Below are 24,539 nucleotides of genomic sequence, written 5' to 3'. Positions count from 1 at the left end.
CTCTGCAGCATTGTTCTTCACCTGCTTTGTGTAGGTCAATTGGTAAAATGGAGGGGAAACATCGATGTCAAAGTAGAATAAATACCTGGAAGAGTTAATCGTCACAAGATAAAAACGCAAACTATAAATCGAGTTCAGTTTTCCATGGTGAAGGGTCACTTCACCATATGATCCTTGGAAATTAAAACCAAGACTGAATTAATTATCCTTTTACTGTCTTGGGTTTTCTTTCCTTTCTTGTTCAACATTAACTGCCTCTGAAATTATGTTAAAGCAATGATCTCTATCATAATGTCCTTCAGCTGGCCCTGAAAACAATTTTCTACAGAAACCTTCATTTTTCCTAGGAATCATGTCAACCTTCTTAACCTCATCATTTTTATGGTATTTTGTTTTGTTTTGTTTACCCTTAGGGGATATTAAATTTTTATGTGGCTTAACTTATCTGTGAGTTAGACCAAAGTAATGTTTTAAAGTACGTTAAATGATTTAAAAGTATTTTGCTTCCTCAGGAAGGCTGTTAATATACACGGAAAATTGTGTGGCAGCAAAATGAGATACTCTCAGCGGTACAGAGTTTATCTAGGGTTTCCCATATAAAGCAGGCCTCATTTAGCATTAAATCTCATTTTATGTGATCAGGGTTTATTTTTAAATGGGCCACTCAGGATTCATGCTGCAAGACTTTTTTTACTGAGCATCATGGGAAGGCCATTTTTTTTCCACCCTTACCCTTATACCACAATTTCACACTCAATTTGCGTAGGTTTTCACCAAATTTGCACTGTATACATAGTATGTAGCCAATACATATTTATTAAATAAAAACAAGGAAAAATACATGTGGAAGTACTTTGGAAAATTATAAAAGGATATATAAATGCAAGTTATGAGTGTTAAGTGATTTGCCTGGTTTTCTTTGAACGTGCTAAGAAATCATTATTTTCAGATGTCAAAATGCTTATGTCAATAATCCGGATATCGTTAGGATTGTGAAGCTGTACACAAAAGTTCATAGTTTGGGTCATTTATAGCATTTTCTAACACAAATATGTTTATTAGAAGGAGCGCGTGCGCGTGTGTGTGTATAGCTATATAAAGTAAAAAATATGAGAGATGTAAATGCTATTCCTATCGCATGTAGGGAATCTAATAATTTCTTCCTAAGAACTCAAGGTTCATTGGCACATGATATAATATTTTAGGGGAAATCTGGAGAAACTGATCCCTTTTATTTCTATCATTTAGAGTTTATCAATTTGATTGCTACTTGAACAATGTTTGAAATAAATGTGAGTTTTATTGACTTTAAGATCACTCTCCTTTCTTACTATATATATGTGTATATGTATGTATATATGTGTATATATATACACGCACACGTATATATATGTATATATATGTACACACGTTTGTGTGTGTGTATAATATATATATTATTCTAGGAAAACAGTTAATAGGTGGGGGCAACTTACTATATAAGATCTGTATAATATTACAATATTTTTGCTCATTTTCAGAGAAGCTCATTTTTATATTAAGGATCATTTTATCCTGCCTTGAAAGTTTTCCTGAACTCAAGCAACTTCCTTAAGTAACACAAAAACGGAGTTAGCATAGAAGTGAAATTATCAGGCGGTGGGGCTTACACTGCAGGAATGCCTGCCATTGAAAACAGAGCACCAGGCATTTCCATTCTTAAAAACACAAACATCTCCTATCATTTTCTCAATTTATGCTCTAACCTCCTACAGTGTTGCTCAGTCCTTTTCCCTGTCCTTCTTTTTTCTCCATTTTATTTCCCTTCTATTTCAGGGGAGGGGGGAATGCCTCCAAGATTTGTTTTATGCAGAGAAATTCAGTTTTGTTCAGCCGCCGCTGCAGAACTCGGATCGGAGATTCACGTCACGTGGGAGAACTGAACTGAAGCTTCGAAGGGACGACTTACAAGAGCCCCTCCTCTCTAAGTTCTTAAGACAAAGGCTGTCATGCTCTTTCGTTCGCTACAAAGAAGAGAGCAAAGGCAGTTTATTATTCCAGTTACCCAAGCGCACAGGCAACTAGAGTACAAGATATTTTTAACTCCTCGTATTGCTTTGAATAATAACAACTTGAAATACAATTCCTCTATACGAATCGCTGTTCTTTGGGAAACATATGCATGAACTTACACTTACACAAAATTTTAAGGAAGAGATCTTTCAGTACTTCACACACATCTCCCTGCTTCCATTTTTGACTCCTAATACTTACTCTCCACCCAGGAGTTAGAGTCATTTTTTCCCATGTCTAAAGCATAACGCATCACTATCCTGCTCAACTCCAATAGCTTGCTTCCTATCATGGTGAGAGTATCTGAGAGTATCGTCTTCTCTCCCTCTGGGGCCTTTGGGGGCTGCTTTCACGCTCTGCTTTCTGCTGCCTCATCTTCTTCTGTCACAGACTCTCTCTCTCCCTCTCAACCCCCCTGCCCTTCTCCATTCAACTTCTTGTTCTTACCAACCTCATTTCTGTCTCAGCTCCTGGGAATGTGCTCTTCCCTCTATCTGGAATTCTCACACCCTCAGAGAAACCTTCCCTGACCACCTCAACTGTAAATCCTTTTCTACTCAGTTTTTATCTCATCCTGCTTTTTTTTCTTCATAGCACACAGGGCATGCATTATATATTTGTCACTTTGAGAGACCATCTCTGGAAGTCCTGTTGTTTATTTTCTCGTTCCTCACTTGAATGTAAAATCCACAAAACCAGAGATCTTATCCCCCTGCGCTATTCTTTCCCCAAAACCCTTTTAAACAAATTATGACATAACATTAAAATGGGAGTCTTTTGTCCAAGGTGTAGCAGAAGCCTCAAGAGTTGAGGAGTGACATCCAAATGTGCATTACACTAGATCTTCTGGGCAGGACATGCTGTGATTGTGGGTGGAACTGGTTCCACAGGTCACAGGTCGCCTAGCATTCACAGGTCACTTCTAGCTAATGTGAGGGTAAGGAATCTAAGAATGACAAGAGACACAGGGGGAGGCCAGACCCCAGGGATCTAGGCACAGGGGTGACAAGTCCCACAGAGATGGAGTGGGGGAGGGGTAGGTAGTACCATGGCCAAATTATTCAAAATAGTAGTACTCTTTTTGAATCTTTAAAAGTAACAGGAAAAAAAAATACAAGTGTGAAGCAAGAATGACTAGTTCTAACTTTAAACACATGGCATCTGTTTAAAACTGAGGGGTATGTTTTAATTGAGGCAGTAGAAACTAAAGGCTCCCATAATTCAAGAGGGTATAACAAGCTCAGAAATATAATATCCAGACAGTGCAGTGATGTGAGACTTTAGGAGAGATGTTGAATTATTTGTGATACACCCTTTCCCTGATAGTCTCCTCTCTAATCTATGCCTCAAAATGTCAACCTAGTAAATATTGTTTTCCTGCTTTAGACCTTCAACGCTTTAGACTTTTCAACGTGAAGAGACAGTAAAAATTGTGAACATGCCCCTACACTCTCTGATCCTTCCTAAACCACCCTGTGCCATCTTTTTCCAGTCTTCTTGGCTCTCTATGCTGTAATTCATATCTCTTGGTCCTCCCAGGTAGCTTAAATTTCTATTAATTCTAGGGCATGCTTTTTCACTGTCCGCAACATTCTTCTTTCCTTCTTCCTTTCTGTCCTTATCCTTCCAAGTTCTTGCTTCTTCCAGTTTTTCACTAAAACCCTCAAGCCAGTTAAATCTTCACTATTTGCAAACACAGCACTCACACATTTAAAATACGCATCCTACTTGTTACCTATTCACTTAAGGTATTTTCTTCTCCAGTAGAATGTAAGCTCAGCTTATTTATTATATCACTTCCCTAGTGATCCACATAATGTCTGGCCCTCAGTAGGCATTCAATAGTTATTTGTTGAATTTTCTGATGTGGAGTGTGTGTTCTGGAGTGACATTATACATGGGACCAAACAATACGATTAAGACTCCATTTTAAGGGTGGCTGGGTGGCTCAGTCGGTTAAGCATCTGACGTTTGATTTTGGCTCAGGTCGTGATCTCACTATTGTGAGATCGAGACCCGCACTGGGCTCAGCATGGAATGTGGAGCCTGCTTGGGATTCTCTCTCTGTATCCCTGCTCATCCATGTGCACACACACTGTCTCTCTCTCTCAAAATAAACTTAAAAATATATATAGGGGTGCCTGGGTGGCTCAGTCTGTTAAGCGTCTGACTTTAGCTCAGGTCATGATCTCGCCAGTTTGTGAGTTTGAGCCCCACGTCCGGCTCTGTGCTAACAGCTCAGAGCCTGGAGCCTGCTTTGGATTCTGTGTCTCCTCCTCTCTCTGCTCCTTCGATGCTCATGCTCTCTCTCCGTCTGTCAATAATTAACGTTAAAAAAATTTAAAAATAAAGAAATATATAAAATATATATATGAGGTAAGATTGCAGCCAATGACCTATATAAACACAGGGTGTGTCATGTGTGAATGCCACAGGATTTGGGACAAAACGGTCAATACAAGCATTTAAGAAAGGTTTTTCAAGTTCTTTTTTACGTGTGTATTTCTGATGTTAGCAACATCCACTTATTTTTGTCCTTTGTCTCTAGTGATATTTAAATACCTTCTAAATAGATTTTCAGTACCATAGCATAAAGTATTACAGGGACTAAATCTAGGTTAACTTCTGGGCTTGTGCAGATAGGCCAGGTAAATTCTCCAGAGGCAACAAAAAACTGCCCATATGCTTCTCAGCCTTGTGTGAGGTTTATCATCTGGCAAAAAAAAAAAATGTTCCAAGAATTTATCCCTTGGCATTTTTCCTTTTCTGAGAAGAATTTCAAGTAAAATATAAAGCAGTAGAATGGGGACAAATGGAATTCCTCCAAAAACAAAATCACTTGTGTGATGACAAGATCTAAAGAATATGGGCAGGCAAGGATTTAATGGAGACAGTTGAACTCAACTGGTATATTTTCTTAGGGTGTCAGATGCAAGGAAAATATTTAGTGAAGGTAAATCATTCTAATGTTTGTGGTAAGCTGAATAATGCCCCCACAAGATGTTTATGTCCTAAGCCCCAGAACCTGTGACTATTACCATACATGGCAAAAGAGACTCTGCTCGTGTGATTATGTTAAGGATGTTGAGGAAAGAAATCAGAAAAACAAAAGGTGACTGTAGTAGAGGTTGGAATAATACATTCTGAAGATGGAAGAAGGGGCCACAAGCCAAAGGTTACAGAGGATGACCAAGAAACTAGAAGCTGAAAGTGACCAGGAAACAAACTCTCCTCTCAGAGCCTCCAGAAGGAACGAAATCCGCTGAAACCTTAACTTTTTAGCTCATTGAAACTGATTTTGGACTTCTGACCTCCAGACCTATAAGAAAATAAATCTGTGTTTTAAGCCACTAAGTTTGTGGTAATTTGTGACAGAAGCAATAGAAAAGTAACACAAGCCCTCTCTTTTCAATTTAATTGATATCAAAAACATTTTTTTCTGAGTTAGAAATTATAGACATATGCATAATGTCCTTGGGTTGAAAGTTTTGGACTGATTTTGGAAGAGTTGAGGGAAATCTTTTTTAAAGCATAGTAATCCCTCCCATTTTATACATGATTAGAAAAAATAATTTGATGTGTATACTAGGTTTACTCTACCAGTTCAATGGATTTAATAATTTTGAAACCATTTGTGTATTGGTCTTTATCATTTGAATTGAATTTTTAAAAAATCATTGATATAAACATATCATTTCAATGCTTTCTGGATGGTTGTAGGAATACAGAGATACTGAAGATTAATGCCACTGTGATTTTCTTTTTAGTGGTATGCCATATTATTCTAATCACATCAGTATCCTTTAAAATGAGATAAAACACACTGAATATTTACCAATATAATTTGGTCTTTGATACCCTTTTAAAAAAATATACCAGTTAACATCCAACTTCTGCTCAGGTCATGATCTCGCTGTTCCTGTGTTTGAGCCCCGCAATGGGCTCTGTGGTGATAGTTAAGAGCCTGGAGCCTGCTTCAGATTTTGTGTCTCCCTCTCTCTCTTCCCCTTCCCCATGCACTCTCTCTCAAAAATAAACATTTAAAAAATTAACTATATACGTGTGTGTGTGTGTATGTGTGTGTGTATATATATATATATATATATATATATATATATATATATATATAAAATCTTTTAAAGCTTTCTGAAATATTCCGCTCCTTATGAAGAATCCCATGAAATTAATTATAGAAGTCATGGAGCTGCTTCCATTTTTTTAAAACATTAAGAATTTGTTGAAGATATTTTACACTTGAACATATTGTTTAAAATATAATCTTTCTCCCCATGTGACAGCCTCACACAAACAAAGTATTTAAAGAAGATGAAGGTCTGTCATTGCTCTATTTAATTAACAGAGACTTTTCGGATTATAAGATGTTAAAAAAAGAACTCAAAAGAAGACTTTAGCGTGATAATATTAATCATCTCATTTCACATCAGAATTTCAACTGGTAATTCTATTTACAGGTGTCATCTGCTAGAACTAGTCAATCTTATTTTATATTGTGAGTTTTTCTTTCCCCAGCTACTTACACAAATCAGATGGTGACGTACAAAAGCATGGCTAGAGGTTTACATTTGCTTCTAACTTAGCCTATGATGTAACAATTTCTTTTTTCTATCATCCATGATTTTGGAAGCTCTCAGTTCCTTTGGTTTGCATCTACATTGCTTAATCACCTTGCCTTTTAGTGCATAAAGGCAATGCGTATCTTTTGGATAGTATACATTCTAGAAGATGAACTCTTGAGGTTTCTAACCAAATTGAGATCTACTTAAATGTACATTTTAATAACTTTTACAATTACTTTTGGATTATCCACTGACGTTTACAATGTTGTGAATATTACTTACCTAAAACATAAATAACTTTATAGTAATTAGGAGACAACGTTAAGCATCCATTTTCTTTTAATTCTTACTTCCAAAGTTCTCTTCTACAATAAGACAATGGTAACTTTGTGGAAGTTTAGCAATTCTAAAATACTACATATCCTGAGTAGTACTGAAATTACTCAGTAAAATGTCTTCCACTGAATACTTCTCATGGGGGATATAAGCACAGTTATTGTCAATGAAGATTGTTTTCCAATTTCGACTAAGGAGAGAAAAGTTTCATTTCTCTTAACTTCACTTAAAGAATAATTTAACTTTCTGCAAAGTACACAGTACCTCCTCATTAAAATTAGTAACATAAATATATTGTAACAATTTCTGTACATCTTTATACATGCCTTTGAGACACCTGCTATGACTGTAAAGTCAGAGTGAAATACACAAGATATGTTTCCCACTATCCTATCTTACTCATCATTTCAGAGGTTTCATCACACATAAATTTTATTATCAGTTGCCTCTTTGACAAATTCTAGTTGTAAGAAATTAACTGAGAAATTGCTCTATTATGGCTAATTATAAAATTATGTAGTATGGTTCAATGTCTTTTTGGTAACTAAATGTCAGTTTACAGAGCTAATACTGCTGTGCTCTCCAAATGAGGAAAGTCATTAAAAACATGAAATATATAAGTACTAAAACCTCCAATATGACTGTATTCACAGAAATGTTGTCAGAGCCGGAAGGAACTTGAGACATCTCCAGTGCACCTCTAGTCTATGGTTGAGAAGCTGATCAGTTCAGTTTCAGCAAGCTAGTTGTAGCTCACTCTAGGAGCCAGGGCATCCATCACCTGATTCCTAACAGAAGATGATGTGTACCACATCACACTGACTTCCTCTCTCTCTTTCTTACACACACATACACACACACACACTACCTTAATATAGTTCTCGTAAAGTAATCTGAACAAGCACATTTTAATATAAATTTGCATGTTCTACTGTGTACTTTTTTATCAGCATTTTCTTTTGGCAGAAGAGCACCGAAATAAAGTACACTTTTAAAAAATAGCACAGGGCTTGCTGCATTATGAGTTTTCAAAAAAATTTTTTTTTCCTTTGACCAATTTGACTGAATTAGATCCTAGTAAGTGTAGGAATATACCAAAATTAAACCTCGAGACTAGAACACATGGCTGCACTCACTTCATTATCTACAGACAACATTCTCCAGCCTCACCTGCCCGTTTCTTTCTTTAAATATACGGCAGGTGTACCAGTTATTCTGATTCTACATTATACAGTTCCTTTCATATTAAAATAAAGAATGGATATATTTCTTTCCTGAATTACATACCCACCAAAAACTTTTTTGGTAATAAAACACTTATAAACTTCCTAAAGTAATGTGATGCTAATCTGCCACTTAGTAGAAGCTAACCACGGGTTTTGCCATGGAGGAGGAGGTTACAGTGCTTTACAATACTGGTAATTGTGGCCTGATTATATTTTGCTCTCTTAAAATTCAAAAATAATATATGTGAAGTGATCAATCAAAAATGTTTTAGATGCCTTTTGGCCACAATACAGACAGTGTATTAATTTTAAACATAAACCAATAAATTGCCTCTGAGCAGTAAACAGTGGTCAGTGATACACAGATATTAAAGTTACTAACTTCACAGAGACACCCAGATCTTATATCCAGTAAAGATTTATTAGAAAAACAGATATTGAATAATTTATGATGTTAAATGGTTCAAATAAAGTTCAGGTGGAATATAAGCAAATCATCTCTCGAACAATCTGAAATACAGGAGGTTTAAGCCTTCTATATTTTTGTCAAAATAAGAATTATCTGTAGATGGCAGGTACTGCGCCCTACTTAATGGAGGGTCTCAAATTTGACTCTGCATCTCATTGGGAAGAAAATATAAATTTTTAAAATAGAATTAACTTGGGGAAAGGCATCAGTGCTGTAACTCTTAGCACCAAATGTTTTTTCTTGGAGCACCAAATGCTTTAAGGAAAACATTCCAAGTATCAAAGTTTTCAGATAGATAAATATTTATGGATCAAATCCATAAAGAACAGACATTGTTATGAAATATATATAGATGCCTTCAAAACTTTCTTTCCAGGCAGAGTAGACACATAAGTTAGGAGTCATTTCCCACTTAATTGTCGTTGCAACCTTATGCAACACAAATGGATTACGGATAAAGACTTATTCGTTTAGACACAGAAAGTAGATCTTGACTGACATTATGTCCAGAAAATTAAACAGGACCGATTCCTCTCTACAAAATATTAAAAAAATGTTATTAAACTTATATAAATGGCTTTATTCTAACCTTTTATTTTCCTGACTAAAAGGTATAGAGGTTTTGATTTAGTTCTTTGGTGAGAAAAGAGTACTCTTTCAAAGCAAATTCTTCTATTTGCTAGATAGCAAAATGAGAGAAAATGGCATAGATCTGGTTCGTATCTTTAAGTGCAGTGAAAATCCATCTGTCTTTGAACTTTATGAATTGTACTCTTTTAGTCTACACATACAGGCCATTGCCTCTCCCTCTTCATGGAGAGCTCTTCATAGTGGTATTAGAACTGGAACCCCATTTACATTCCAATCTACAGAAAGCTATTTTTCCCTTTCAGGGCAGAGGTCTACTCCCATTGCTCATGTAGCAAAACACTAACTCAATACAAATGCCATACGATAGTAGACAAATTCCAAGTAACTACTGAAGAAACAGCCTTGGCTTCTGTACTATCTTTGGTGCTCTTAAATACCGTTTATGGGTGTGCATGGATCAGAAATGAAGTGCCAATTTGAGAAAACAGCAGTAAATGCCATCCCAGATATAAAAATGTAGAACAAAGGTCTACAAGAACTCATGGGGTGTATATCAAGCTTCTAAGTCACACTTGCACACATGGATAATTACTGGCAATAGTATCATTTGTGAACATAAGCGACATTTTGGAACTGAATAGAATTCTGTCCTGAAACTAACCAGGACAATTATATATTCAACCAAACAAAACTTGAGTTTATGTGGGCTTAAAGAAAATGGTAGCAGAGGCACAGGTAAAATTTTATTTATGAATATGTAGACACATGACTTTGGATCCAGCCAGCCAGTGACATAAATAAACTTGAGCAAAAAGATTCAAGCTAGAGGATATGCATGTATACTTATATTTGTGTGTGCTTGAGTAAGGCTTCTCGGAGCAGTGCCACAGATCTGGACACCAACCAACAGAATCACTCCCGTCCTTTGAAATTTCCATTAAGAGCACAATGGGGGTAATTATACTGGGATGCTCCAAATCGCTCTTTCCATCTTGTGCACACACATGCCCGCCAAACATGAAATGCTCGCCTTATCCCTTCCAATGTGATGGTTGTTGAACTTATTTTTAGTGTCATTTGATAAGCCTTTGTGCTCACAGAGAGACATCCCACTGACCCAGCCACTGGTCATTGTCTATACCAGTTCACATCAAAGCAGGCGCGCTTTGTCAGGTTTCGAGTCGAATATCCATTTCGCATCTGAAGTACAGTATCGAAAGTGACTAGATCATTTGAGCTTTTTTCTTCAGCTGCTGCCTTCTTCCTCCCCCACAGTGTTTCCACTCACGCTAACATAATTTGGCATCGTCGACGTGACACGATGGTGGTTTTTCTAAAAAATTATAATACATACATTTCGGTGTTTTGTGGTGGCCGATCCTCCTGAAAATTTAATTTATAAATTGATGAGAGGAGGTCTTTTTTCCTCTACTGAATCATAACCAAGGTGGAGTGCCCCTCAAAATCCAAGTAATGCGCATACAGTAATAGGTCATTCAATGTCAAAAGGCATAAAAAAGATGAGCAAAATCTTCACAGGCTGCTGCTTGCTGTTGCCTTTAATTATATTAATTAAACTTTGAAATTTTCATGCAAAGAGAGTTGCTGGCTTGTGACGCTGAAGAGCCCTTGGAGACTTGGAGGAAGGAAAAACCCTGAGCGGAAGCTTTGTGGTTACTGCTTCCTTTAAATTAAAAGCAAAACAAACTCCTGGTATGTTTACAGATATTAATGCTTTATGCACTACTAAACCCTAAACATAGAGAGAGGGGTAAATCTACCGATCCCAGAGACAAGTTCTCAAAGCACAAGTCCCTTAAACTCCATTCAAGATCTCTGCTTAGAGGCTGTCTTCCTGTGGAATAACGCTCTATTAATTTTCTTCTTTTCCCGGGTGCATAATGAAAGAAAGGTGTCTTCAAAAACTAAAGGGCAAAATCTTGCTTGCTACCAACACCTTGAGGCATCCTGTCTACATTTTGTCATGCGTGTGCACTTTTCAGTGTTAGAATGACAAGATTTTCCAGTCAGAAGCTTCCCGTAAGGCACATTGTGATAGGGGACTTGGGAGGATTTTGTGATCTGACATAGCTATAAGGCAATGGACTCCTTTATTTGCTTGGCCTGGTGGGATATTCCATACTCTGCCTGTGGCTAACAATCTTGCGCTGTGAAAACACAAGTGCCATGTTTCCATATAAAACACTCCTCTCTCCGTTACAGATCCATCATGGCCAGTTGTTCTGTGGTCCCTGTTTTGATATCATCTTCATGCTGTCGTTTTTGCTTTTTCCTCTTCTACACTTTCAAATGCACTTTCTTGTATAAACCATAGCGTGTAGATTAACATTAGTCTTTATTTTCAATGTCATGAATCATGAGTTACTCCTGGGTTCCATCAACTCTCGTGTAGATGGCAGAACAAGTATTTAAAAATGTTTGGTGCAAGCAAAGCAGAAGGCAGAGAAAACATTTCCTGACTGAGAGGAATAAAGCTGTTCTTCCAAAAACTTCTGAAATGCATATTTTTTTTTTCATTTGGTTGGAAATCAGCAGTGTGAAGATGTATCTTCATACCTTCTTGGTCTTCCTGTTTTCCTTTTACTGAGATGGAACTCGAGAGAAGTTTATGCACCGGCCCTAGAAAAGAAAAAAAAAAATCACTATTGAAATATTAAAGCAATTATAAAAAGGCATAAGAATACCTAGTTTTCCTACCATGACATAATAGACAATTACCCAAGAACACGTCAATGTTAAGATGAACCGTTAAGTCATGTTTTTTTCCCTTGGGTCAAAGCATGGTGGTGGTTCATTCAGATCTTTTCTGGAGCAAGTTCACCTACACAACCGTATGGTAAAACTAGAGTGGAAAGAACTCTATGTAAAACAGAACTATGTTATTGCTATTTAAAGTATAGCATTACTATCTTAGCAATAAAAATATCAAAGCCAAACCCTATGTTTCTTTCTATAATGGATTTAAATGAAAGCATTTCTTTATGCAATCTGGTGCTTTTAAAACTGATATAAAAATGGTGCTTCTAAAATGTATATATGAAGAATGCACTTGAGAAGTAGTAAGAGACGGAGGATAAGGAGTCAGGGAGAAAGGGAAGAGATGGCATCTCTTTCTGTTTGCATTTTAATAACAGGCTTTTGCCAAAGACAGTAGAAAACTCGTCCTCTGTTGTTGACCATTTCTCTGTGTGCAACTACACACCATCATTATGTGTTCTTAACAAAGGGCGACTATTTGCATTCCACATTTTCTTTGCTTTCTTTTCTTTTTTTTTTTCTTTCTTTTTGAGAAAGCACCTGTGTGCACGTGCGCAAGCCAGGGAGGGGCAGAAGGAGAGGAGGAGACAGCATCTCATGCAGGCTCCATGCCCGGTGCAGAGCCCAACTTAGGGCTCGATCTCATGAGAATGAGAGCATGACTGAGCAGAAATCAAGAGTCAGACACTCAACTGCCTGAGCCACCCAGGCACCACTACTTTCCACATTTCAGAGACTGTCATCCCAATTTCTTAGCATTTCAAGGAAGGTTATGGAGACACATTGTTTCCTATGTAATTGTAAATAATCCAAGAATTATTTGAAAACAAAGTTTTAAATTATTGATAAAGGATCTCCTCTTTTGGTCTCCTGGGTACAGCCATGGTGATACTCTGTACGACATAAACCACATCCAGATTTCTCAATAGGCCAAAAGCTAAGCATACTGCTTTTTTCCAGTTTTGGGTAAAGATTATCATCTTACTGAGATTTTCCTATTTGTCATAATACCTGCTCTTTAACTCCAGATTTTAGAACTTCTCTTTACTTCTCTCTAAATGTGAATAATAAGTTTTTTTTAAATATCCAATATATGGTAAGATTCAAAAGAAACAACAAATATTGTTGGAGAAGACAGCTTAGAACATAAAAACAAGATTTTGGTCCATTTTCCTCTCAAAAATGTTTGCTCAATAAATTTAGAAATTTCAGAAATTAATGAAAAAAGAGAAAGCATAAAAGCAAACTTGTTTCCATCAGCTTTTGCCTAAAAGGCAGACAGTCATCAAAAATTATACATCTTCTAAACAATTTTGGAGGCAACATTATTACAACTGTCAATTTTATTACCTATTTTGTACCTAGTGTCTACAAATAATAGCTGTGCAAATGAGAGTGGGAGAAAAGCAGAGAGAAGACCCTCTTAGAACGAGGTCAAAATTCCTTGGTCATAGGTCATGGACACAGACTGTATTTTTGTACTGTCTAGAACCTTCAAACAAGAACTTTAGGATGAATATTAAGTGAAAAGATGCTCTTCTCCAGATTAACTAAGTATGACACCAAAAGCCATGAAAACATTAAAAACATTATTTTCATTACACATCCCTTTTCTAAACATTTTTTAAGGGGGAGAGGTAGAAAAAAATGACATGATTAATAAATGTTTGAGCAAAGCAATAAAACAGTGCTTCTAAGCTATGATAGTGTAACTTCATGTGCAATAAGATATAGTTCTGAACTATGCATATTAAAACAGTGATGGACTGTTTTTTTTTTAATAAAAATATTATCTTCTGGAGCCTTTTGGATTGTATGTCCTGTACAATGTCACTGCAGTATCTAACATAGATCCAACTTGTAATAAATATTCACTTAGAAACAAATGAATGGATGGGTGACAAACATAAAAATGAATGAATACATAATAACCAGACCTCAAAAATAGAAAGACAGAAGAAACATAAATTTGAAAGAGAAAAAGGATTAAATAAGATTTAATAATTTAATTTAATATTAATTAAATATTAATTAAATTAAATTAATATTAATATTAATTTAATATTAATTATTTAATAAATAAATAAGATTAAAGGAGAAAAATACAGCAGTGGAAAAGGTGAGAAGAAAATATAGAGATATTGGAAGAGATTAGCCCTAAAAAGGGAAAAATAAAAACTATAACCAAGAAAAAAAAAACTATTGGCCAGAAAGGAATTTTTATTCAGTATTCCATCAGGGATCTTACTCCTAGGGGAATCTGTTGACTACTCACTCTGGGAGTCACCTCCAGCTACCAACTATGCCAAAGTTTTCAATGTTCCTATAGATCACCTTGTTTACTCATCTCTGGGTTGTATTTACAGTAAACATCCTGTTTGAATCCATCTGAATGCAATTCTACTCAAGAGTGCATGGTTTGGGGCTCCTGGGTGACTCAGTCGGTTAAACGTCTGACTTCGGCTCAGGTCATGATCTCGCAGTCCGTGAGTTCGAGCCCCGCATCAGGCTCTGTGCTGACAGCTCAGAGCCTGGAGCCTGCTTCAGATTCTGTGTCTCCCTCTCTCTCTGACCCTTCCCTGTTCATGCTCTGTCTCTCTCTGTCTCAAAAATAAATAAACGTTAAAAAAATTAAAAAAAAGAGTGCATGGTCATGATGCAAGCCAATGATGAATACATCTTACAACCCATAGTCAGCATTTCATTTTTATGATACACATTTCTAAGAGTTTCCATGAAATGCCTGTTCAACCACTTACACACAGCCTATCTGAAGTTCTATGCATGCTGGGATTGATTATATTTAAATAATAATACAGGAAAGCTATTCAATTTTCATACCACATTGATCTTTCTAACCATATGCCTGGTATCTAGAGGTACATATTTCTCTATTCAATGAACAACGTAGAATATTTTACCTCTGGCACTAATGGCAATAACTTTGGAATCCTGTCTCTCCAGATCAGTTGGCAAAATTATCTCCACCTGGGAGGGAACTTCTAAGTGAAATGCCAACCATATATTTCTCTGTCAGGTTTTGTACTGTAGTCCATGTAGTCCATTGTAGGTGCCTCAGGGGTCACCATGGCTGGCACAGTGCACAAGAAGGGAATGAGGTGGCACACTGCAAGCCCCTCAATCCTCATTTGGCTCAAGGAAGTCCATCTCACCTACCTTTAAAATTGCAATTCACTATAAGATTTTGTTTCTATTTGTATTAAAATGAATTTTGATAACTATTATTCAAGATATTCATGCTTATGTTAAGGCAGGTCACCAATAAGCTACTTATATATCTGGACTTTGGTTTCTTTATTCTTCTTTAGACATGCCTTCCTAGATCTATGACACCATTACAGCATTATTCCCTTGACTTTGGGTCATAGGAACAACCCAGATGACTTCTGGTCATATAAAGAGAATTTTATATTTTGGAAAATTGCTATTGAGAACACAGATATTAAGGGATCAATTCTTGAAATTAAGAGCTAACTAGGATAAAGCGTGTCACTTCTGGTAAGTTTATGTGCTACCCTTACATAATGGCAACTATATAACTCAGCCTTCCTGTTTGTAATTTGGCTTTCAAAAAATGCAGGCACGTGATGTTCTAGAAGCTATGACTGCCCTTAGCGTTCATTTTCTAGTGTGACTATATAGTGTGACTTTTCTAGTGTCCATATAGTGTGACTTTGGCCCATAATTATTTTATTTTTATTCTGTAGTTTGATGGTATGTTTTTTTCTTATGATTTCTTTAGAAGTAGACTAGGTATAAGTAAATTTAAACTAATATGTATTTCTTTCTTAATTCTCAACTTTCATACACATAAAGATTCCACATTCAGGTAAACCTTCAAAACCCTCCAACAAATGAATTGCCTCAACCTCTATCTTATACCAAAAGACAATATCATGTTTACTTCCCTTCTTTGTTGCTTTTTCTTATTCTGGTGGGACCTAATGAAGTATTCTGCAGACAGTTGATGTCAAACGATTATTAATTTGAACTTAATCTTAGTTAATTTAGATAATTAATATGAACTTGAAGTTTATACTTGTAATCATATTAAAACTATACTATTCTTCATTAAATCCCAAAAGTTCTACAAGAATAAATATCCTAGGTCTAAAGATTGAAAGCTTAACTTTGTTTTCTTTGGCTTCTAAAAAAATAAGCACAATATGATTCTTTATAAACTTGAAATACATTAACATCTCAACTCATCTATTAGAATAGAACTCTATGCAGAAGATTTACTGCATTATCCACTTTCCCTCCACCTGAGAAGGAACAGAATGCACCAAGGATAAATCACAAATAAAACTCTGGTCACAAAGTCTAAATTCACAATTAGAATCTGTCAGCTTTAACATCACTTAAGTGATTTTCAGGCATTTAACAAGTATCTATTAGAGTAAGAATTTCATTGACATTTCTCCAGAAATCCTTGTTGGAAATATCTTCTTTTGGGTCTCTTAATAAGTGGGAAAGGGAAATTGATGCCCCAAATAAAAGTATCTGGTGTTACTGCTCTACAGGTAAGTAAACCAAGAGATGAAAACAAGATAATAGTCGAAACTGACATATTTGCTGTTGGTTAAGTATGTAGACCCTAACTCTTTTGCAATATTTGAAAACTGATTTCACCTATTCATTTTCACTGTAGCCAGTAAGAGTAGTGTTAGCCAGAGCAAGTGCCATGTTTCCCATCTTTTTCAGCATTAAAATTCTGCTGGCATTAATGCTAGTGAACTCCTTTACTAGCTATCTGCACAGGATATATTTCACTGCTATAACTGTTATAGTATTATGCTCACCTCATAAATATCCATTGACAAGCTGAAGCATACAAATGCACTTTAGTTTAGACTTTTCAAACACAGATAGCTGATTTATTTATATCTCCACTTCTAAATGTACTAAACCTTCGTGCTTTGTGCAACAGTAAACAGTGATTCAAATTTAAAATTGTATACAAAGCGTGGATACATATAGAAATAGACACAAAACAATTCAAGAGGTCCAGAAAATCATGATTATCAGGAAAGAATGTTGACTTGAGGACACAATAGGCTCTTTGGGCAGAGATTTTCTGAAGCAACTGAAGGTACAAGACTGAAGAGAGGGCACATATTATCATCTTCCTCCTATATATGCAACAGAGATCTATCTATGTATGAGATATATATCAAGAGAGCAATTCATATATATAAACACATAAAATTTTACATCATATATATATATATATATATATATATATATATATATATATACACACACACACATATAGGAGAGAATCCTTACTATCCTCTGCTCAAACCAAAAGTGCAAGATTTTGAGCTGAAATATAAATTACACATACTGTCTTGTAATGGAAGTTCAACCTATAAAAATCTCATTTATGGTTAGAGACCACACACCATATGGATATTCAGTAGATGTCATGAAGTGAAGCGCTGAGTTTGCTTGACAAATTTACTTTCAAATGCTTTTTTCCCCTTTTCTTTCTATTATGGCACCTGCAAAATTTTAGTGACTCTATATGCACTGCTAACATTTACTTTGCAAATATTCAGGTCTCTTAACTTTTCTTTATACACACACACACACACACACACACACACACACACACACACACATACGTACACAAACACACACATACATATGTAAAACTTTGATGGTTTTCCAAAAACACTGTTGGCAATACGTTCTTGGGCCTCATGATACATTGTAATGGGAAGAAGATGCCCAGTAGAATTATTTATGTAAAATCAGAATTCCATACATTGTTTTAGTTGGATACATTGTAAGTAGTGTAGGAATAATTTTCCTCTTTCTAATCTCAATTAGAGTACTATTTGTATCTTAGGCCTTAAACAAATAGTAAAAAAAATAGCTACTTAAAAATATAACTTAAAGCTATAAAAAAACAGAATATAAGTTCTGTACATGCACAGTGTAACATTATGGGTATGTAACAAAACTGAAAAATACCCAAATACCCATCAGTAAGAGACAAGATGAATAAACTATAAGATACAGATAATAGAATATTATAAATCATATACAGCTGTTAAAAAGAATGGAGGAGATGTCTTTATACTACTATAGAATAATGGCCAGGGTCTATTAATGGAAAAAAAGCAAGCTGCATATAGTATATACATTATGCTATATTTTATGTTACAAAGAAGAAAAATACACTAGAATTGCTATATATTTATATTTTCAAATGGAAATTAAAAGCCAATATTTGCTTTGAAAATAAAAGCAGTTACTGATAGGTGGAAGAGGGGACTCAGGTTGGGACCAGGATGAGGGTGTAAAGGAGATCTTTGAACAGATCTTGTTATATACTATCAAATGCAATCATAAATACATACATTTGCAAAAACATTCAATAGAAAAGAAATCCCTACAAACTAAAATAGGCTTCACTAAGTGCAAGTCAGAACTCTGCCAAAAACTGAGGACATGGCAGAAAAGCTAAGGGAAATCCCTCCATAGTACAAGAAGTTTTCCCTGAGAACAAGAATGTAGTCAACTAAAAGATGGGAGAAAGGCAGGAAGGAATAGGAATCTTTCCCTCTCCAAAGGGGCCTTCCTCCAGGGAAAGGAAGCAGCTCACTGAAGGTTTGTGGAATGGCAAGAGTGATGAGAAAAATAACCCTGAGGCACCTGGGCCTTAGCAGCCAACTGAAAGCTTGAGAGCAGGAGAACTGAGAAAAATCCCTCCAAGATTCATGAGGCTTTCTGAGAGTGCAAATCACTGGTCAGTTAAAGGCTATAAGCAGGAATCAATACGGAAGCTGGTCTCTCAAGATACAGAAAGTTGCAGAGGATGTGAGTGAGGGGATGTGATACTGGCAGCTGGAGAGCAAAGAAAACTCTCCTGCTACCCACAAAGCTCACAGGTGGGCTGTTAAGCAGAGAAGAGAGAGAGAGAGAGAGACAGAGAGAGAGAGAGAGAGAGAGAGAGAGCGCTCTGATGAAAAGAAATCCCTGATCCTGCCCTCAAAATGTTTTAAGCCAATAGGGAAATAAAAATAACTTAAATCGCAACAAACTGTGACCCAGCTCAGCTACAGATTAGCAACATGACAGAGGAAGTGATAGCTATGTTTCTAGAGGTAAATATTATCCAGTGTCTATTTTTATGTACAGTGCCCAGCATAAAATAAGAAATTATAGTATACACAAAGAAGTAGGAAAACATGACCCATAATTACTGGAAAACACAGTCAATATAGAGAAATATGCAGCCAAAAGATACAAACTTTAAAATAACTATGATAAAAATATTAAAATTTCTAGTGAGAAAGATAGGTAGCATGCATAAAAATGTGGTGAGTTTCAGCAGAAACTATAAATAAGAATGAAATGGAAAAGCTAGAGAGAAAACTGTAATATCAGAATAATGCTTTTGATTCATGTAAAATAGACAACACAGCAGAAGAAAAGCTTACTGAACTTGAAGGTAGGGGAATAGAAATTGTTCCCCTTGAAAAACAAAGAAAAAAAATAACTAAAGAGAATCTGAGATTTGTGGGGACACATCTAACGGATTAATGAGTAATTGGTGTCCCAGAAGTAGAGGAGAAATAATGGACAAGAAAAACTTGAAAAAATAATGGCTGAGAACATCCTAGAATTCATGAAAGGCATAAACCTACAGATCAAAGAAACTTAGCGACACTCAAGCAGGATTAAAACACAGAAAAATATATCAGGGAACAAACAGTAAAAGTCATGAAAACCAAAGAATATCATAAAAACATACTTCTCTGTACCTCATCACCCTTCCTAGACATTACATACAAAGAAAACACAAGCAGGACAGCCAACTTTCTATCAGCAACAGTGGAGGACACAAGACAATGGAATTCCCCAAAATATGCTAAATGGTGTTAAGGGAAGGTAAATCAACCTATATTTCCATATCCAGAGAAAATACCCTTCAAAAATGTAGGCAAAATAAAAACATTTTAAGATAAGCAAAACCTGACATAAATTTATCTACAATAGACTTCAAAGATAACAAGTGCTAAAAGTTCTTGAAACTAAAGTAAAAGACACTAGATGGAAGCCTAGAGTTGCAGGAAGAAATAAAGAAAAACAGAGGAGGAAATATGTGAACAAACAAGAAATACAAATATAGAAAAGAAATGATTAAAGTAAAAAAAAATCCTATTATTGAATTCCTAACATATGTAGAAATACAATATATGACAACAAAAGTACACAGAGTTAGAGGGGGAAATGTGAATTAGGCCACTGTAATGTTTATATATTGGTCTTAAACTGCTATATTATGTGATAATGAATTGTGAAAAATTCTAAAAGAAAATTGTTATTTCTAGAGCAACCACAAAAAAAAAAACAGCACAAAAATCTACTTAAGAGAGGAGATGAAATGGATTACAAAACGACTACGTTAGCACAAAGAGGGCAGAAAAGGAGAAACGGAATGAAGAATGGATAGAACAAATAGAAATCAAATACGTGGATGTAAGAACTGGACACAAACTGAAACAAATGAATTGGATACACAAGTACATCCAGAAAATAAGTATTTCAAGTGACTAAAACAGTATTTTGCCTGTATACCAACAACAGAATATAATCCAAAGACAAATATGGCAGCAAAGAAATGTTTTATTTCATTAATCAATCTTAATTTTACTAACAGTACTTTATTATTAATTTGTAGGTATGTATCTGGTAGGTTAAAGCAAATAAGTAAATACTTCAGTACGTTTAAGGCCAAGATTTTTCATGTAAGGTAAAAGAGATACAAGTATAAATTTTTAAAAATATTCAGTAAGAGCTCTTAATGCTAAGTTAGAATTGAAAATATACCATAATAAATTCATGATATTTTTTAAAACTATTCAATTTTCTAGCTTTATGTTCTGAAATGCTTAGAAGCAAGACAGCCCAATAACAATTAGCACCCCTAATATTCAAAATGTGTTCTCTAAATACCATTATCTACTAAAAACATCTTGGGCTCTTTGGAGTTGAATGGTTTATGTCAGTTGTTTTTTTTTTTTTTTTTAGAAATTTTTTTAATGTTTATTTTCGAGAGATAGACAGAGTGCAAACAGGGGAGGGCAGAAAGAGAGGGAGACACAGAATCCAAAGCAGGTTCCATGCTCTGAGGTGTCAGCACAGAGCCCAGTGTGGGGCTTGAACGCATGAACTGTGAGATCGTGACCTGAGCTGAAGTCGGATGCTTAACAGACTGAGCCACCCAGGCGCCCTGGTTTATTCCAGTCTTAAAACCAAAATGTAAAAGATGAATCTGGGACACATTATGCCAAAATAAAATAAATTTATTAAACACTAATGTGGGCCATGTTACAAATATATAATAATCAATATGATGGATCAGACTCTTACAACCTGCTTTCTCTGATCTATCCTGGCTACCTAATAGAAATTGATGTGATGCATTATGAAGTGAACAGCACCACTTGTGAAGAATCCATGCCTAAAGAAAAATATAAATCTGAATCAGAGTAAGGGGGTACAGAGTATCAGTATATATCAGTCTGTGTGGGGGACCATTGCTGGAGAAATTGTAATTGTTTAAAAAATGTTGAGGTAGCTCTTGAGCAGAGGTTCAAAGGAAGTCAATGAGACTGTGACTATCTGTGGAAGAGTAATTCTGTTAGAGAAACCAATTGCAAAGACCTTGGGGTAAAACACCTCTGGCATATCTATAGACAAGTAAACCAGTGTGGCAGGAGTAGATTGAGCAATGGAGAAAGTGTAAGATGAAGTCAGGAAGTAGAGATCCTATCATGCAAAAGCTTTGTAGGGTACCTGTTACAAATTCTCCTTTGTAAAAGCAAAGTTACTAATTATACAAAGTTAACATCTGGATCCCTCTCATCTCTTTTACAGTAGATAGAGTTAAGCTGTTAAATGAGCTACTTTTCAAAGTTCTTAAGATTCACACGTACCAAAATATTCTCCCTCCCTTCCCTCCCTTTCTTACACACACACACACACACACACACACACACACACAATATCACAATAAAGAACTCAAATACCTACCATTATATCAAATAATGGCTAACTGAAACCTCAATCCATATTTGAATTATGCATTTAGGAAAATTTTAATTTTAAAAATCCAAATGAAAGACATATTAAATCACTACTGTTAAATTAGGTGAGAATTAGAATAAATTAATTTACTCACGGTGGAAGAATGCCATGTGAAAATACTAATTTGCACTATAATATTTCTAAACTTAAAGTTTTATGTTAATATCACAGAGCAAAAAAAATTACATGCAATTCATGGATTTTTTCCTAGAAAATCAGGCACTGAGAAAATTTGTCTTATCAAATTGCTTTTATCACATTTAAGAGAAATCCTGAATACTTAACACATATTAGCACTGAAAATAATCATTGAGAGATTTTCCTCATGTATATGACCCTAGGGATGTAATGATGCATCTCTGGCTAAATTAAATTTCTAAGAATTAAATCCTCACTTTTGGGACCCTGAAACAGTATGTGTTGTCCCACTCAAAAATTAATAACTAAAAATATGTTGATGAATTCAGCCTGCACTTGAGTCACACAGATTTTTATTAGCTCTCTCTACTTAAAAGTATTCACAGTTCTTTGGGTCATTTGTCAGATAGCTAAATTCCCGGCTAATTTGAGACTAGGATTTTTCAAAGAAAACCAATTATTAAAAACTTCACTTTAAATTTTTAAATTGATATTGCATGAATAATATCAATTAAAGATACTTTATAGAAATGTACAGTTTTTAAAGCTTCACTTTGAAGAGTAATTACAGATTAGTTTCTAGAAGATTATAAATAAAAAATGTTATGAAAAATCTGCCTACCGCTTTAGCTGGAAAATTAGTTACTCTGATACTGTTTTCTTTCAGCATAGCAAATATTTATGAACTCATTCAAGGCGTTCAGTCTTAATAGAAAATATATGTATGTATTCAACAAATTTATGCTTTACTTATTTTACTTATGTTTTATCAAATATTGGAAAAACAATTTTATTTATTTATTAAGTTTATTTACTTTGAGAGAGAGAAAGAGAGAGAGAGCACGTGCGCACAACCATGAGCAGGTGAGGGGCAGAGAGAAAGGGAGAAAGAATCCTAAGCAGGCCACCTGCTGTCAGCATGGAATCAGACATGGGGCTTGAACTGACTAATCATGAGATCATGACCTTAGTCAAAACCAAGAGTCAGACACTTAACTGACTGAGCCACCCAGGTGCCCCTGGAAAAACAATTTTAAACAATTGCTACGCCGCTTTTATATCTACTGAGAAGATATCCAAATCCCCAAAGTCAGGACTTAATTTTGTATATTTATTAGAGACTAATATTTAGATATACGATACGAAATGATATATGCTTTTCTATAACATTTGAGTAATGTGGATTATAATTCTTCACATTATACCTCTACATTCTAGACTGCTAGCACAGCAGCCAAATGACTACATTTATTACTAAACTTATACCATGGAGAACAAAACTTCAAGTGGCACCTTAAATTGTATATACCAAAATTAGGCTGGTAGCAGCATGAAATCTATCCCTACTTTTATGTGCAGACACCTTTCAAACATAGCCACAGGGATTTATATTGCAAATATAGATACCACTGTGACCCAGATGTCACTGCACTGATCAGTGAGAATAAAATGGTATTTAATAGAATCCCTTGTTCACAGTTTGAAAAGAAACTAAACATGCATTAATTTGTCCCTTAATCGATACAGACATTCCTAGTCTAAATAACATATCAACTAACTAGACTGATTTCTGAAACAACTGTGGAAGTATGAGACCCTCTCTGGAGATATAATTAATCCAAAATAATTTCCCCAAACAGGAAGACTAAACTTTCAAAGTTTAAACATTTATACACATAAAAACACACAGATGCCTTCAAATAAGTGAACAAACATGATTATGATAGTGTTTCCAACTACTAATTACTCACTTGTGTGTAATAAGTTACCTCTATACACAAAGGACAATTTGCTTATTGGTCCATAGAACTCAAAAAAGATGAAGACATGTATATTGAAGGGTCAAGGAACAAAAAGCGATTGGCTTTATTTAATCTCCATTTGACTGTCTATGTAATTACTCAACATAAATCCCAGTAGAGTTTAGATCTATCTACAAGTATTGGGTCTAATGTTTGTACAAAACAGATGATAGATAAAAAGGTGAATAGATAGATAGGAAGATATATAGACACACTGATGTGAATATAGAGTCATTTTTCAGTTAGTTTAGAAAAACAAATTCTGATATTCTAGGCCAAAATGATTTTCTAAACCCAAAATTATATTACAAGCCCAATATCTTATCCTACTACAAAAAAATAGACTCTGGGTGATAGCACAGTTTGTTCAGCATTGTAACAGTTCTAATTTATTTTTAAATTAAAAAAAATTTTTTTCAACGTTTATTTATTTTTGGGACAGAGA

The 24,539-nt window shown here is 35.2% G+C and overlaps 1 protein-coding gene across 1 annotated transcript in view; it reads right to left on the bottom strand.

Moving 5' to 3' along the window:
• Positions 1-8,593: 8,593 nt before the first annotated feature.
• The window catches only part of ANTXR2 (ANTXR cell adhesion molecule 2), a 154,236-nt gene continuing 138,290 nt past the window's right edge, over positions 8,594-24,539 (bottom strand). The window contains exon 17 of the mRNA XM_011281741.3: positions 8,594-11,891. Within this exon, the coding sequence (XP_011280043.1) occupies positions 11,853-11,891 (39 nt within the window). The 3' untranslated portion in view covers positions 8,594-11,852. The remainder of the gene's footprint in view (positions 11,892-24,539) is intronic.

This window comes from Felis catus, chromosome B1 (genome assembly GCF_018350175.1).
Source record: "Felis catus isolate Fca126 chromosome B1, F.catus_Fca126_mat1.0, whole genome shotgun sequence".
Taxonomy (NCBI): domain Eukaryota; kingdom Metazoa; phylum Chordata; class Mammalia; order Carnivora; family Felidae; genus Felis; species Felis catus.
The sequence above is the reverse complement of the archived record's forward strand: the minus strand, read 5'-3'. Positions and strand labels throughout refer to the sequence as shown.